The 13,714-nt window shown below is 40.1% G+C and overlaps 2 protein-coding genes across 4 annotated transcripts; one reads left to right on the forward strand and one right to left on the reverse strand.

Moving 5' to 3' along the window:
• Positions 1 to 109: 109 nt before the first annotated feature.
• On the reverse strand, positions 110 to 4,715 carry lg6h22orf23 (linkage group 6 C22orf23 homolog). 3 transcript variants are annotated; one of them, XM_044028290.1, is made up of 7 exons: positions 4,500 to 4,561; positions 3,811 to 3,910; positions 2,791 to 2,853; positions 2,389 to 2,562; positions 2,138 to 2,275; positions 1,875 to 1,975; positions 110 to 1,070 (listed from the first exon to the last, which is right to left on the reverse strand). In XM_044028290.1, exons 2-7 carry the CDS (start codon positions 3,908 to 3,910, stop codon positions 987 to 989), a joined length of 660 nt encoding a protein of 219 aa, XP_043884225.1. In that variant the 5' UTR covers positions 4,500 to 4,561; the 3' UTR covers positions 110 to 986. The 3 variants fall into 3 exon arrangements, with proteins under 3 accessions (XP_043884225.1, XP_043884224.1, XP_043884223.1); XM_044028289.1 differs by having other exon boundaries at positions 3,811 to 3,917; positions 4,500 to 4,558; XM_044028288.1 differs by lacking the exon at positions 3,811 to 3,910 and having other exon boundaries at positions 4,500 to 4,715.
• Positions 4,716 to 6,991: 2,276 nt separating this feature from the next.
• Positions 6,992 to 12,608, forward strand: klf1 (Kruppel-like factor 1 (erythroid)). The gene is made up of 3 exons (XM_044029396.1): positions 6,992 to 8,708; positions 9,415 to 10,279; positions 10,361 to 12,608. Exons 1-3 carry the CDS (start codon positions 8,634 to 8,636, stop codon positions 10,534 to 10,536), a joined length of 1,116 nt encoding a protein of 371 aa, XP_043885331.1. The 5' UTR covers positions 6,992 to 8,633; the 3' UTR covers positions 10,537 to 12,608.
• The last annotated feature ends 1,106 nt before the right edge of the window (positions 12,609 to 13,714 follow it).

A 13,714-nucleotide genomic window follows, 5' to 3' on the forward strand; every position in this document is an offset into this window, starting at 1 on the left:
CACAATTGTTTGTTTGTTCCTCTGTGATGGATTTGTTTGTTCAAACCTTCTCACACACACAGTTACGGTTTATACAGTAACTGTGAATGGAAACAAGAGTGGGATTCAAAACTGATCAACTGTAGGAAATGTGAGTTGTTGTTTTATTAGTATTAAATTATTTCATTGATATGAAAAGGTCACACATGCAATAATGAATATGAGCGAATGAGTCAAATATTCAGCATTTTAATAACTGCAGACAAAAACATTTTTAACCACTGGGAGGAAACCTGAATATGCAATCATTAATTTATATACTTTGCCTTTCTTCATTTGTATTTTTGCCTTTAAACGTGGATAAGAGACATTATGGTAATACTGCCTTTTTGCCATTTTATTTAATTTGCATAGTCTAGTTGGTGTCATTTTTTGCGGCTCACTTCATAAAACCTGTATTGTTTTGACTCCTGGTTTTGTTCTGTCATGTAGAGCGTCTGTCTGTCTGTCTGTCCTCCATTGTAAATGGTTAAGTCCACTGTGTGTCTGCTCTGTGCCCGTCTTCCTCTCCAGCTGAATCCAAGGGCTTCTTCTGTACAGTAGCATCGTCCTAACGCAGCAGCAGGATTTTATCCGAGATACTGACACTGGAAGGCAGAGGACTAAAATAAATTAATCCAACCAGATTATGCTGTCTCCTGTGAGTTTAACACTTTCACATTCTGACCTTTTTGTTTCGTCTTTACTACCGTTATATGCCTCAACTGTACGGGTGTATGTTATGTTTTGTTTTAGGAGTTTGTGTACAGTAGGTTGTTTTGATTTATTTTGCAGACACATCCTCCTCCCAAGAGGACATCAGACTGTTTTAACAAGCTTAAACAAAATACAACTGGATCTGAGGAAAAGAAATCCACCAGGTGCCAAAGATGAAGATGACATGTCCTCTGTGTTATTAGAGGACACGTCATGATTTTAAAGTAACGACCAGCAGTTGGTCTCCACTGTTATGTGTCGTCCGTGGTGCACGCTGTTCCCTCTTTTTGGACGTCGCTGTGGGCCTTATCCAGAGCCTCCAGTTCTCTTATTTTCTGGATTTGGGTTGAGACACAAAGACAAGTTTCAGAGCTCGGTGACAAAAGAAAAAAAATAGATCTAACTCTTGTCTTGTAGAGCTCTATTTAAAGTGCAATAGATCTGCTCTGTAGGATTAAACACTGGTCACTTAAGTATGTACACCTATGGCTGCAAAGGGGAGGACAATTCCCGATGAACTTTCATTTGGGAATTAATGCGAATGACCTTTAAATTCTATATAATTAAAAAAAAAACTGTGTCATATATGAATATATCCATTTTGTTCATATTTGGGCGGCTTTACGGAAATTAAAATCTGAATTAAATATATAGAATATAAAGTTCTATAAATGCCTGTGTCTCTGTTTTCGAGGTGTCCAGTTCTTGTAATTCCATGGTATGTGGTGATGGGATGCACAGTATCCTGCAGTAAGTGAGTGTGCTGTGTGCCTGTGATTGAGGAATAGCATTGATAATCAACTGTATTCGCATCAAATCTGATTGTTTTAGCAAAGATTATGCTTCAGTTACACTTGTTACAAGTTACCCTGTGTACACATGTTCAACTGCTTGTTACTGCACATATGAAAAAGGGGATTCCAGTGACTTTGAACGTGACTTGGTTGTTGATGCCAGACAGGCTGCTCTACGTATTTCAGAATCCATGACACGTTGAATCCTGAGGCAGCAGGAGGCCACAGTGGGCGCTGCTCCTGCCACAGTGAGTGTATTTACAGTGCTATTATTGTTTTGTTCATAAGTCTAAGTGGTAAAAACTCATGATGTACTGAAGACCAGCCTGGACCGTGCATATTTACCTGGGATATTTCAGTGTTGATGATACTCATGTACTTCTTCTCCTGACCTAGGGAAGCCATTTCTGACAGAAACTGTCGCCTTTCCTCGATCTCGTCCAGAACTGCAGGAGACAAACAGGCTGATGTTAGACTTGGTAAATAAAGAGAAACAAGACTATCAACATGATTGTCATGCCCTGTCATTCCATTCAATTCAAATGTGGTTTGCTTTTGTGATAATGGGGAATATTTTGTGTCGATTGTTTCTGTGCAGGCAGTCTCACCTTCCTGGTACCGGTCTCTCTCCTCCATCACTCCTGAGCGCCAGCATGTAGGAGCATTTAGGGAAGATGCAGCTGTGGGCTCTTCCTGTCCTGTTGCCATCATATGCTGAAGCCTCCTCTTCTCCTTCTCCAAGTCTCCTGGAACCAGAGTGGAACAAAAGGTTTGTGACTCAATGTTGCAGAATATAAAAAAAAAATGAAAAAACAAAAGTGTGCAACACTAGTAAAAGCATTATTCTCCGAGAACATACTGGTCGGGACGGGCCAGAACTTTTCTCTGACGTAGCTGTTCCCAGAACGACATGACTCAGCGCTGCGTCTCTGAGGCTTGCCTGGCAGGTGTTTGTGGACAGATTTACTGGATTTAGGCTGAGCGGGAGTGGTTGGTGACGTGTGTTCAGGAACCAGTGGCAAAGCTGCTCCATCTGTGGAGGAAAAGCTTTTAATGTGGCGATAGAAGTGATTTTAAACAGTGTGTTGAGGGTGGAGTGCAGCAAGGAATCTATCTGGGCCCACTATTATTATAATTACTATTAGCAACATTGTCAATATATGGTATATACAGTATGTCTTAGGCTCTATCTGCACTTGATTATTATACTTGAGTAATAACCAAACCTTCCAATCCCTCATCGTCAGGCCCTCAAACTTACTTTTCAGACATTCATTGATCTGTTTTCTCTGGAGGTTGCTGAGCCGTGACTCCTGCATCATTACTGAGCAGAGGAAAAGAGTGTGATGAAACAAAAGACAACAGCAAGTAAAACAGACAGACAGTGACAAAACACTATTAATTACCTGCACACACAGAAATGTGCACACTAACAATGGCCCGATGCAATACTGAGTATCGATATGGGTAAAATCCATTATGGCTAATTACTTATATATCACATTACTGCTTCACTATGCATGTAACGTGATAGATAAAGCAAGAATATAAGGACTGGACAACTGCCATGCTGCAGTTAACGTGTCAGCCATGAGGACTTATTTAAGGATAATAGAGGAAAATTACAAAACAGCAAAGTCTCTTTTTATATACATAAAAAGCATAATGTGGGCTGTTTATTTCCTCTTTTATGCAGCCAGAATATTTGTTTTATCCGTTTTAAAATGGCTGGAAATGGACAGGTGAGAAAAATGTCCCTACAACAACTGTCATTAAAGGCTCCAGTGTGTAACATTTATAAGAGTTTATTGGCAGAAATTGAATATACAACTCATACGTTTGTTTGTATAAGTGTGTAACGTCTTTAAAATAAAAAGCGTTTGGGTTCCTTGTGCTGCCATGTTTCTACAGCAGCCCAAACAGACAAACCAGCCTGAGCTTTTCATCATTTCAAGCAAAAAAATGACTTTGCAAACAAAACAAAATGACATCCTTTGTGGCTTGTGTGTAGGTCACCATAATTCCCTGACACCATTGGGAAAGGGAGTGGTGTGTGTGGATGAGTCATAAACTACTGTCTCACTAGTAGATTTAAGAGCATAGTTGAGCCGTATCAGACTGAAATCTTTATCAATAGATAGATACACATAATGTGATATCGTTATCTGAAACAAACAAAAACAGTGATATCGCTCCATCACTTCCTCCTTCTGTGTATGATGTTCACCTAACCCCTCCACATAATCCAGAATAATCAATACATGTAGGTGCATCGTCTCACATCTGAGCATGTCCTGGGTGTCCTTGCTGTACGGAGCAGGCCTGGCGTTGTTGCACAGGCCCCTGCCACTACCTCTGCTCTGTGAGGAGGACGCCTCCATCTGTACACTCAAAGACACAATGCCCACAATACATGTGTTTTTAGATATTATCGCTCCTGTGCTGAGAGCAACAGTTCAGTAGATTGTGTAAAAACAAGAGATAATGGCTGAGGTGGTGTTGTTTAAAAGTCCTCCTATCCTTCTTTAAATCTCTCTGCCTTTATCAGGTCTCAGTCCTGATCCATTTTATTGTATTTATTTATTATTTTATTCATATAATTATATTATCTTGATGTTTTAAACAGTATTTTTATGTTTCTTCTGTAAAAGTGCTATACAAATAGTTAATATTCAGCACTAATCAGTATTTCCACAGGGTGACAATGAGCCGGCATGCACCCTTCCCACTAGGGAAACTAAATGGAACGTGGCCATCAATCATTTTGATTAATAACACGTGTGATTTTCCTCCTGTGAACCACTCTCAAAATGGCTGCAGATTTCATACAGGTTGGTTAGCCAACAGTGCACTTTTTCTAGGGTGGACAACAACATAGGCATGATTAAGCTTTAAAAAAAAAAATCAAAATTATTGTACTAGAGAAGAAAAAAACAACACATAAGTTATCTCAGAACAGGGGAAACTCACCGAAACGCGTCACAAGTCGTTCGTAAACGTTTGAGCCGATGATTCCTGCTGCCAACTTCTCCTGCGGTCCGACTGCGCGTGACGTTGCTATGGCAACGGCGAGTCGTTCTACGTGAAGGCAGGGAAATATGGTGGACAGTTTTGGGGTTTTTTTCCTCCTGAATTTAGACAATTTTTCAAACATTTATGTTCTTTCTAGAATTTGCTCGTCTAAAAACAGTTTAGTAGGCTTTCTTTTTTACATTCACTTGTAAACACAGAGACGCAGTGACATAATGTGACCGCTAGAGGGAGCTGAAGATGGACTGACCTGTGTTGATATTGACCCAATGAGTACAGTCCCTGACAAAAGTCTTTTCGCCTGGGTACAAGTTGACCTTAAGTGCCCCTTAAATATATGTCTAATCAATTTTTTTTTACAAGAAATGGCTAATTTTAATCCCAACAGTTTTTGAAGTAATGTTTTGGTGCCAAATGAAACTTCTGAAAAGCATTCTAACGTTCACAGCTTGGTAAAGCCCACTGATTCAGTTTTTGCAAAGACAAAAGTCTTGTCGCCTTGTCATATGATGCACCCAATCCTAGATTACAGCCTCTCCTGTGATCAATAATTGATCAATCAATTAGCGGGTGTGTATAAAAAGAACCCCATCACACCAGACTTTCACTTCAACTGCAACTTAACCTCTGACAACATGCCTAAGATTCACCCTGAGACCAAAGCGTTGATTATCAAGAGGCTGAAGACCAGATCCACTGCTGAGGTGGCTGACAACTTCAATGTGTCTCAGCATCAAATACAAAGTGTAAGAAAAAGATTAGAAAAGACTGGAGATGTTTTTGACAAGCCCAGGTCCGGCAGACCCTGCAAGACAACTGCTCGAAAATCCAAGGCCAGCCCCTTTTCCACTGCAGCAGAGCTTCACCAGGCCTGGTCACCTCAAGTCCCCATGTCAACCAGAACAGTTCGTAGAATTCTGTCTCGAAATGGCCTCTGTGCCCAGAAACCATCACTTAACAAAAGGCAATTAAAAAAATGTGTGGCATTTGCCAAGGCCCACAGCCTGCTAAAAGGATGGACGCTGGAAAAGTGGCAGAAGGTGGATTTCTCAGATGAATCTACGGTTGAATTACATCACTGCCGCCGCAAATATTGCAGGAGAACTACTGGAGCCCGCATAGATCCGAGATTCACCCAGAAAACAGTTAAGTTTGGTGGTGGAAAAATCATGGTCTGGGGTTACATCCAGTAAAGGGGTGTGTGAGAGATTTGCAGGGTGGAAGGCAATATCAATAGCCTAAAATTTCAAGAAGTATTAGCTCCCTCTTACATTCCCAAACATAAAAGAAAAAATTTTGCAGCAGGATGGTGCTCCATCGCATACTTCCACCTCTACATCAAAGTTCCTCAAGGCGATGAAGATCAAGGTGCTCCAGGACTGGCCAGCCCAGTCACCAGACATGAACATCATTGAGCATGTCTGGGGTAGAATGAAAGAGGAAGCATGGAAGACAATACCAAAGAATCTTGATGAACTCTGGGAGGCATGTAAGACTGCTTTCTTAGCTATTCCTGATGACTTGTATGAATCATTATCGAACTGCATGGATGCAGTCCTGCAAGCTCATGGAAGTCATACAAGATATTAAATATGGATCTCACAGCACCACTGCTTAATTTGCTGATGTTATGCAGCATATTTTTGTATTTGAAGTAAATTATTTGTTCAATTTTCACATTACTCTCTGTAGGCGACAAAACTTTTGTCTTACCAAAATCTGACCTTTCTGTGTTCATTAAATGATCAATCTTTCTTCAGTGAAGCAAATTTATTTTAGTATATTGAACATGATTTGGGAGGGTTTTAGCTTTCATATGAGCCATTTCTAAAACCAATGGATTAATTTAAAGGTAGGTTATGAGCTGTTTTTTCTACAAAATGGATAAGTGACAAGACTTTTGTCAGGGACTGTATAAGAAGTATGGTTACTTACTTCTAGTCATAAGAGAACAGTTCGTATATATATATATATATATATATATATATATATATATATATATATATATGTATATATATATATATATGTATATATGTATATATATATATATATGTATATATATATATATATATATGTGTATATATATATATATATCATATATATTCATATATATGTGTGTGTGTGTATATATATATATATATATACATTTATTTGTGTGTGTGTGTGTATGTATATGTATACATATATAAAGAAAAATTTAAAGCTAATGAATGTAAATTAAGTAACTGATCCCAATTTCACTTGTAAATAGTCAATAATACAATAATATTACACTTAATTGGCAGTTTTGTAAAACAAAAGTGGGACAACATTGGTTGTGGCGTGTGTGTCCATATTGTCCGATGTCCAGGTTTATCACTTTAGTTTCTCTAGTTGTTTTTATTGTTTAAATTCTGCTAACTGCTAAACAAAATGGAAAAGGCCCTGAAGTTAATGTTATTGCAGTGTTACTTAGTTTAATCATTAAAAAAAAGCACATCATACAGGTTTTGTATGAACTTTAAATAAAGAGGCTCTTGTGTGAAGGTGTCCTCCACTAGCTCTCAGCCTGTGGACGTGGATGTCTCACACAGTCGTCACTCTCAGGGGGGCAGAAAGACTGTCTTTATCTGTGGGCTGCTGGGCCATCGGGGATCAGCAGCAGTCACGGCTCCATTATCTGTGAGAAGACAGCAGCCCGTGTCTGCCCCGCGTTCACAGATAAACAGTTGCCAGAATATAATCCCCTCCCACACACAGGTCTTCTCAGAAGTCAGAGCTGCACTTTGTCAGTGGGAAGACGTTCTGCATCGGATCTGCGTGTGTGCATGCACACGTGTTAAAATTATGGGCCGTAATGTCACCATATAAACAAGATAGGTTACACACTCAGGCTTGTGATGTGTATCAGATACTCCTGATACACACACCTGTGTTTGTGTGTGTGTGTGTTTGTTTTGTACACTGCTAGTGAATGTCTGCAAGCCATAATTAATATTATATCCAGTCCTGTCAGTGGGTAACCCATCACATTCATTTAATTTATTACTTTTTATTAGTTTAATGAAGAAAATAGTGGTTTAATACTTTTGTAGATTTTGTAGAAGCTGGTACTGGTAGTCTCTAATTTAGGCTCTTATTTTGTCTTAATTTTCCTACTTTTCTGCGTTTTGTTTTTTCCTCTGTTGACTTTATTCGAAGTCGATACAACCGACAGAATGAAGTTACCTTTCCTATTAAAATCTGTTAGTTTTTTCATGATCACAAAAGCCAATTTATGGTGATAGTCATCATCGTTTACGTTGACATTTTTAATTAACTAAATTAAATGTGAAGACAAAAGAACTTTGCTTACTAACTAACTCAATAATTTTGACTAACAGACAGACTCATTTTTAATATCTGTTCGTATCCATTGTTCTTCTTCGATTATATTAACTTGGCCTCGATGTTTGGTATTAATTATCAGTGTTTGAAATATATGATGTATTTCCTTTGTAAAGGGAGTGTTACGTTAGCCTCAGTTTTGGTGCATTCAGCCCTGATTTGAACAGTAATTTCATTAATAATAATTTTATAATTGCACTATAAACACTATATCGTTTCTTGGTAAAAAATAAATTGCACATTGTTTTTGCTCTGAATGCCACAGAACAGGAAGACAGAGAGTGGAGGTGAGACAGAAGAGAGTTGTTGGCGATTGTAAAAAACAAAAAGAACAGTCTTAAAGCAAGAAAAACACACGTAAGCAGTCGAGATGGTCTGGTTTACGCTCCACCTTCTTAACGGTCAGAACCTACATGAAAAAGAGAGATTTGAAGGATGACTCGCAGGCTGAGAGAGATAGACAAGCAAGAGGAGGGAGAGAGATATCAAGAGGAGGAATGGAGACGAGGGGTTTTGTCAGTTTGTGAGGCCTTTCAGCACTGAAGTGTGGACTGTAATTAATGAGCGACCTACTGACTGCGCCTGGCTTTGACCTTCTGTTAGCTGAGGGGACGACGGTCATGTAAAAAGAAAAAAAAGACAAAGAAAAAGGAAAAAAAGAAAAAAAAAATTCTACTACTGTTAAATAACTGTTGATCAAAGTGCTTGATGGCTGTTACACAGGCCGCGCTCCCGTCCTTCAGCTCCTTCTCCAGCATCGCTCACTCCGCCGACAGCATGAAAGTAAGTATCACGTTCAGCTCGACTTGTGTTTGACGAGAATCAAATAGTGTCCAGTGCTAACTGTTGTCTCTGAGCTGGAGTCAAAAACAAGACATACAGATTCAAATATGAGAATCTCATTAATGTAACAGTGATTTTGGTCAGTTGTGCATTTCACACACAATTTACTCTTTACACAGTGGAAATGTACTTTTCCATTTGTTGCGATCAGTCCAAAAAAAGGTAAGCTTTTACACCTGACTTGGGGAAAATGTCCTGAGATATTAGAGAAGAGAAGAGAAACCCAGTGTTAAGTCAATTTTCTGTCTGTAGACTTTGATAACCCACGGCCTCCCAACTTGATAAGGAACCATACTCTAATATGCTTATGAAGGCATGTTTTCAATTATTTAAAGAAAGTTACAGTATTTACACTTCAATTTTTCTCTGGTTTACAAATGCACTTGTTGCTTTGGACAAAAGTGAGCTAATGTTCCCGCTGTTTTTCTAATGACTTGTGAAGTGGGCTGCAGTCTTTTTGTTGTACCAACATCTCCCTCAATGTTATTAAAGACATTGATTACTTTATGATTTGCAGATTGCAAATTAAAACAAATGAACAACAAAGGAGGGAATGTGTAATAACTCTGAAGGAAAGCTCTCTTTCTAATAATCCATGCAACATACATTATGTCTTCTGTAACACTTATTTTTTGAAAACATCTAGGTCTGGAAGCCTGAGGGCGTCTCTCTGCCTCCGGACTCTCTCAGTAACAAACTGTCACCCAGCAGCACTGAGCAGCTGCAGGCCTCTCAGCAAGTCACAGAGGAGCTCCTTGACGATGACAGCCGGGCATCATGGGACATCGAGTTCCTGCTCTCTGATTGGAGCAACCCCTCGCCTGACTTCAACCCCTCCCTGGAAAACACAGATCAGCGGCTCCCACAGCAAGACCCAAACACAGCGTGTCATGCTGTGGGAGCGTACCAAGACGGAAGCACCTTTGAGAGCCAGCCGGGCCCAGAGTGTGTGCCGGCGAGCAGCGGCAGCCTCGTCGGCGAGCTTCTGCCCCCTGCTCAGGCCACAGCGGTCCAGCCACAGCTGTACCACCGGGGTTATGACGAGGACCACGTGGGGCGGACTTCAGTTCCCGGTCTATCTGATGTAGATCAGTATGGATTCCCACAAGGAAGCAGAGGCAACCACGGTAAGGTCACATCTTGGGACTACAACTCCTACTACTCCCAGCAGCACCCCCCGATGACCGTGACCCTCCCAGACAGCAGATTCATGCCAACTCAAGCTTTGAACCCTGACCCCCGACACTACGGCTACATGCCCAACTTCAACAACAACGCTACGTTATTCTGTGACTACAGTCACAGTCACGGCCATGCAACTGGTCACCTGCCCCTTCACCAGCAGCCCATGCTCATTGGACCCCAGCTGCCCCCTGCTGGGGTGGAAGGGAAGCGTGGGCGAAGGGCCACGGGGAAGAAGAGGCCGGCCATCCACAGCTGTGAATACCCAGGCTGCATCAAGACCTACACCAAGAGCTCACACCTCAAGGCTCACCTTCGCACCCACACAGGTAAACCACAGAAACCACATTTGGTTTATGAGATATGATTTTATTTTATGACTCACTTTCTTATTCTTCTTATGTCATCAGGGGAAAAGCCTTACCACTGTCCATGGGAGGGCTGCAGCTGGAAGTTCGCCCGCTCCGACGAGCTGACGCGTCACTATCGCAAGCACACGGGCCAGAAACCCTACGAGTGTCTGCTGTGTCAGAGAGCCTTCTCCCGCTCTGACCACCTGGCTCTGCACATGAAGAGACACAACTGAAGACACACACTCACACACACACTCATGTACATAGATTAACACATAAGCCCTTTAAAACTGACATTACAACCAGCATTACTAGTTAACTGAGTAATCGCTGCACTCAGGGAAACTTTAAAAATATATGTTGCAATTTACTTTCTTTTTTCTTTAAGCATCTATAACATGAAATATTCTTTAGATAAAAGAAATGATTGCACTGCTCTCATATTTTACTACTTATACGACAAATAGCTTAGTATCAAATTGATACAGCGAGACAAACATAAGAGACTCGTGTTACCCACATGTGCTACTTGGTCACTCCAGGTGTTTTGTGCTCGTAGCAGCCAAAGCGAAATCTTTGGTCTTCAGCTTTAATCTTTAAAGGAAGTTACGCTTTTCAAGACCCATAACTACAAACTACTGGTTTGCTGGGTGAAGCTAATCAAGTATATACTGAATAACCACCAGGGGGAGACTCTGCTTATAGCAAATGGAAATCCAAGTAAATGTGAAATATAAGCCTACTACTCACTTGATTTAAACGTCAGTTAACATTTCGCAGTCGTATCTAATTGGTGTGACTGTGATTTAAACCGCTTCCTTCCCCAAGTGTGTCAGGGAACTACGGTGGCCTTTGCGTGCCAGAAATGTTGTTATTTATCTCTGTTTGCGTGCTCAACTTCTGCTTTAATAAAACCCTAAATGGAGGCTCGGGCTGGTTTGGCCATTTTGGCTGCTGTACAAATGTTGGCAGAGCAGGATGGCCGTGTCCACAAAGCAAGGCCTCACCTAAACTACACATAAACATCTTTGGAAGAACCAAATGTATTTTATTCTAATGCTTGATTATTAGTTAATACAGTAGTACAGTCAATGTTTGCCAAGGTGTTACTCAGTGGACCTTTAATGTGGCAGCGTAGGATCCAGTATAGATTGAAATGAGTTAAAGTAGTTACTTGGACATCATCGAGATAAGACTTTTGGGACCTTCGTTAAACGTCATGATGCCTCTATACTTAAAACGCAACCATTAAAGCTCATTCTTTATCTCATGCATTAAAGGTAGGGTTGGAGATCCTGAACAAACAGTTGAATTGAAAAAGTCCAAGCCCCTTTTCTTTCTTCAGACAACAACAATCACAGATTCACGAGCACTGCGCGGCATCGCTAACTTTCGCTACTTTTCGGTTACGCTAACGTTTTTTTTTTTGGATACTACTCAAATGACAACGTGATGCCGAAAAACATCAAATAATAAGGTCACAGACATAAGGTTAACCTACCTGTCTAGTGGAAACATCACTTTTTAACCCTTTCTGGGCTTTCAGTTGTCGCTACCGTTGAAACTGGTCTTGGATCGCTCTGCATCAGCCCTTTTCTTGGCAGTAGCTTTTCCCTTAAAAACGTCTTTCGTTTGCGACCGACACCTGTCGTTGGCGCCTTTTCTGTCATAACGTCGCTGCAACTGTCTTGTTGGATTTAGCAAGCTAGCAAGCTAGGATCTCCCACCCCACCTTTAATAAGTTTCACAGCGGCCATCTTGACATGATTTAGCAGGAAAAAGCACGGGTGTTACTGATCACAGACCTGAAACTGAGGAAGCTAAATGGAACTCAGCCACCGTTCAGCTGATTCTTTACATACACGTACCCGTCTAAAATGGCTGCCGCGTGGCCCCCAATTGTAAAGTGAACAGCCAAACCTTGTACTCACTCATGCGTTCCTCCAGGACGCAAACATGCAAACTCCCACATGTATTGCAATAAGGGCTTGGATACACACTGTACACACTCTGGGCACAAAGACAGCAGACTTAAACACTAACAAAAACAAACAACAACAACTAAAACTAAAAATGTATGTAGCATGTGCAGCAGAAACTCACGGCTCACAAAGTCATGCTCCACCTCTGCAATGCTGTGACATCTTTATCTGATTTCCCTTCACCGAACCCTCACCCCCATAAATGATTGTAACTTTGAAGTAAATGATTGTACAGGAAAGGCAGTTATGTAGTTTTTTTTAATCAACACTTTATGTCTTTGTTTGTTGAATTATAATTTAAGTAAAATGTAAGTGCGCCTTTTTTCTGTCTTTCTTTCTTTCTCATCAAGCAGACTTCTCATCTAAAGAATAAGCAACATATTTATTATTATTAATCTTTTAAAGTGACATAAGATATTTTTATCCTTGTACAAATCTTTTTTCTATTCTCGGCAGAGCTTTTTGACTTATTTTTATCGTCATAATCTCAATAAAGACCTCAAATGCTGTAAAAAGTGCTGTTGAAACCTGATTTATTGTAAGAAAATTGTAATGCCAGCCTTTGGCCTTTAGGTGGCAGCACTCTCCTATGATGCCGCAGCTGCATAATATGGGTGAGGTTGAGATTAGGATGCCAGTCTGTTTATATAACTTGGTATTTACTGATTCATCCTGGTTATTTCACATTATGGAGCATTCTCCTCTAAACCCCGCACTTACCAACATTTCAATGCATAACATACTATATTATATTATATCATATCATACATTACATATACACTCATCATCACTTTATTAGGTACACCTTTTGAAATGGTTCAAGGTATCTTTATTATGCCCAAGGGCCATAATAAAACAACACACATTAACGTTGACGCAATAAAGAAAATACAGTAACACATATTATGTAATTTAAGTACTTTAAAAGTCTGATGACGGCAGGTATCAATGACTATTGTTCTGCAACGAGGCAGATTGTGTCTGCAGAACCTGACCCTGTACAGCAGTGGTGTCAAACAGGTGGCCCGCGGGCCACATACAGCCCTCCAGTTGCTTACATGCGGCCCACCACTTAATGTTATGATGACAACACGGCCAAACCACAGCTGCCAGTGAGGTGATAGACTATAGCAATATTTTTGTTGTTATAATAAGACATTTGGTTGCAATCAGCACTTTAATTTAAACATTAATATATATATAAGCTTGTTTTGTGTTATGATTACAGTTGTCTGTGTTATTATTTACCTGTTTTTTAAAACTATTTCTGTTTGTCTTTGATATTCATAGTTTTATCTAGCATCATAAACATGTTCATATTGTGAATTATACGTCATTCCATATATATATATATAAAATTCACTGAAATATCACCATGAATATCCTAATCATGACATGATGGAATATTAAATCTAAGCCCCGGGTCATT

This window comes from Solea senegalensis, linkage group LG6 (assembly GCF_019176455.1).
Source record: "Solea senegalensis isolate Sse05_10M linkage group LG6, IFAPA_SoseM_1, whole genome shotgun sequence".
NCBI classification, from domain to species: Eukaryota; Metazoa; Chordata; class Actinopteri; order Pleuronectiformes; family Soleidae; genus Solea; species Solea senegalensis.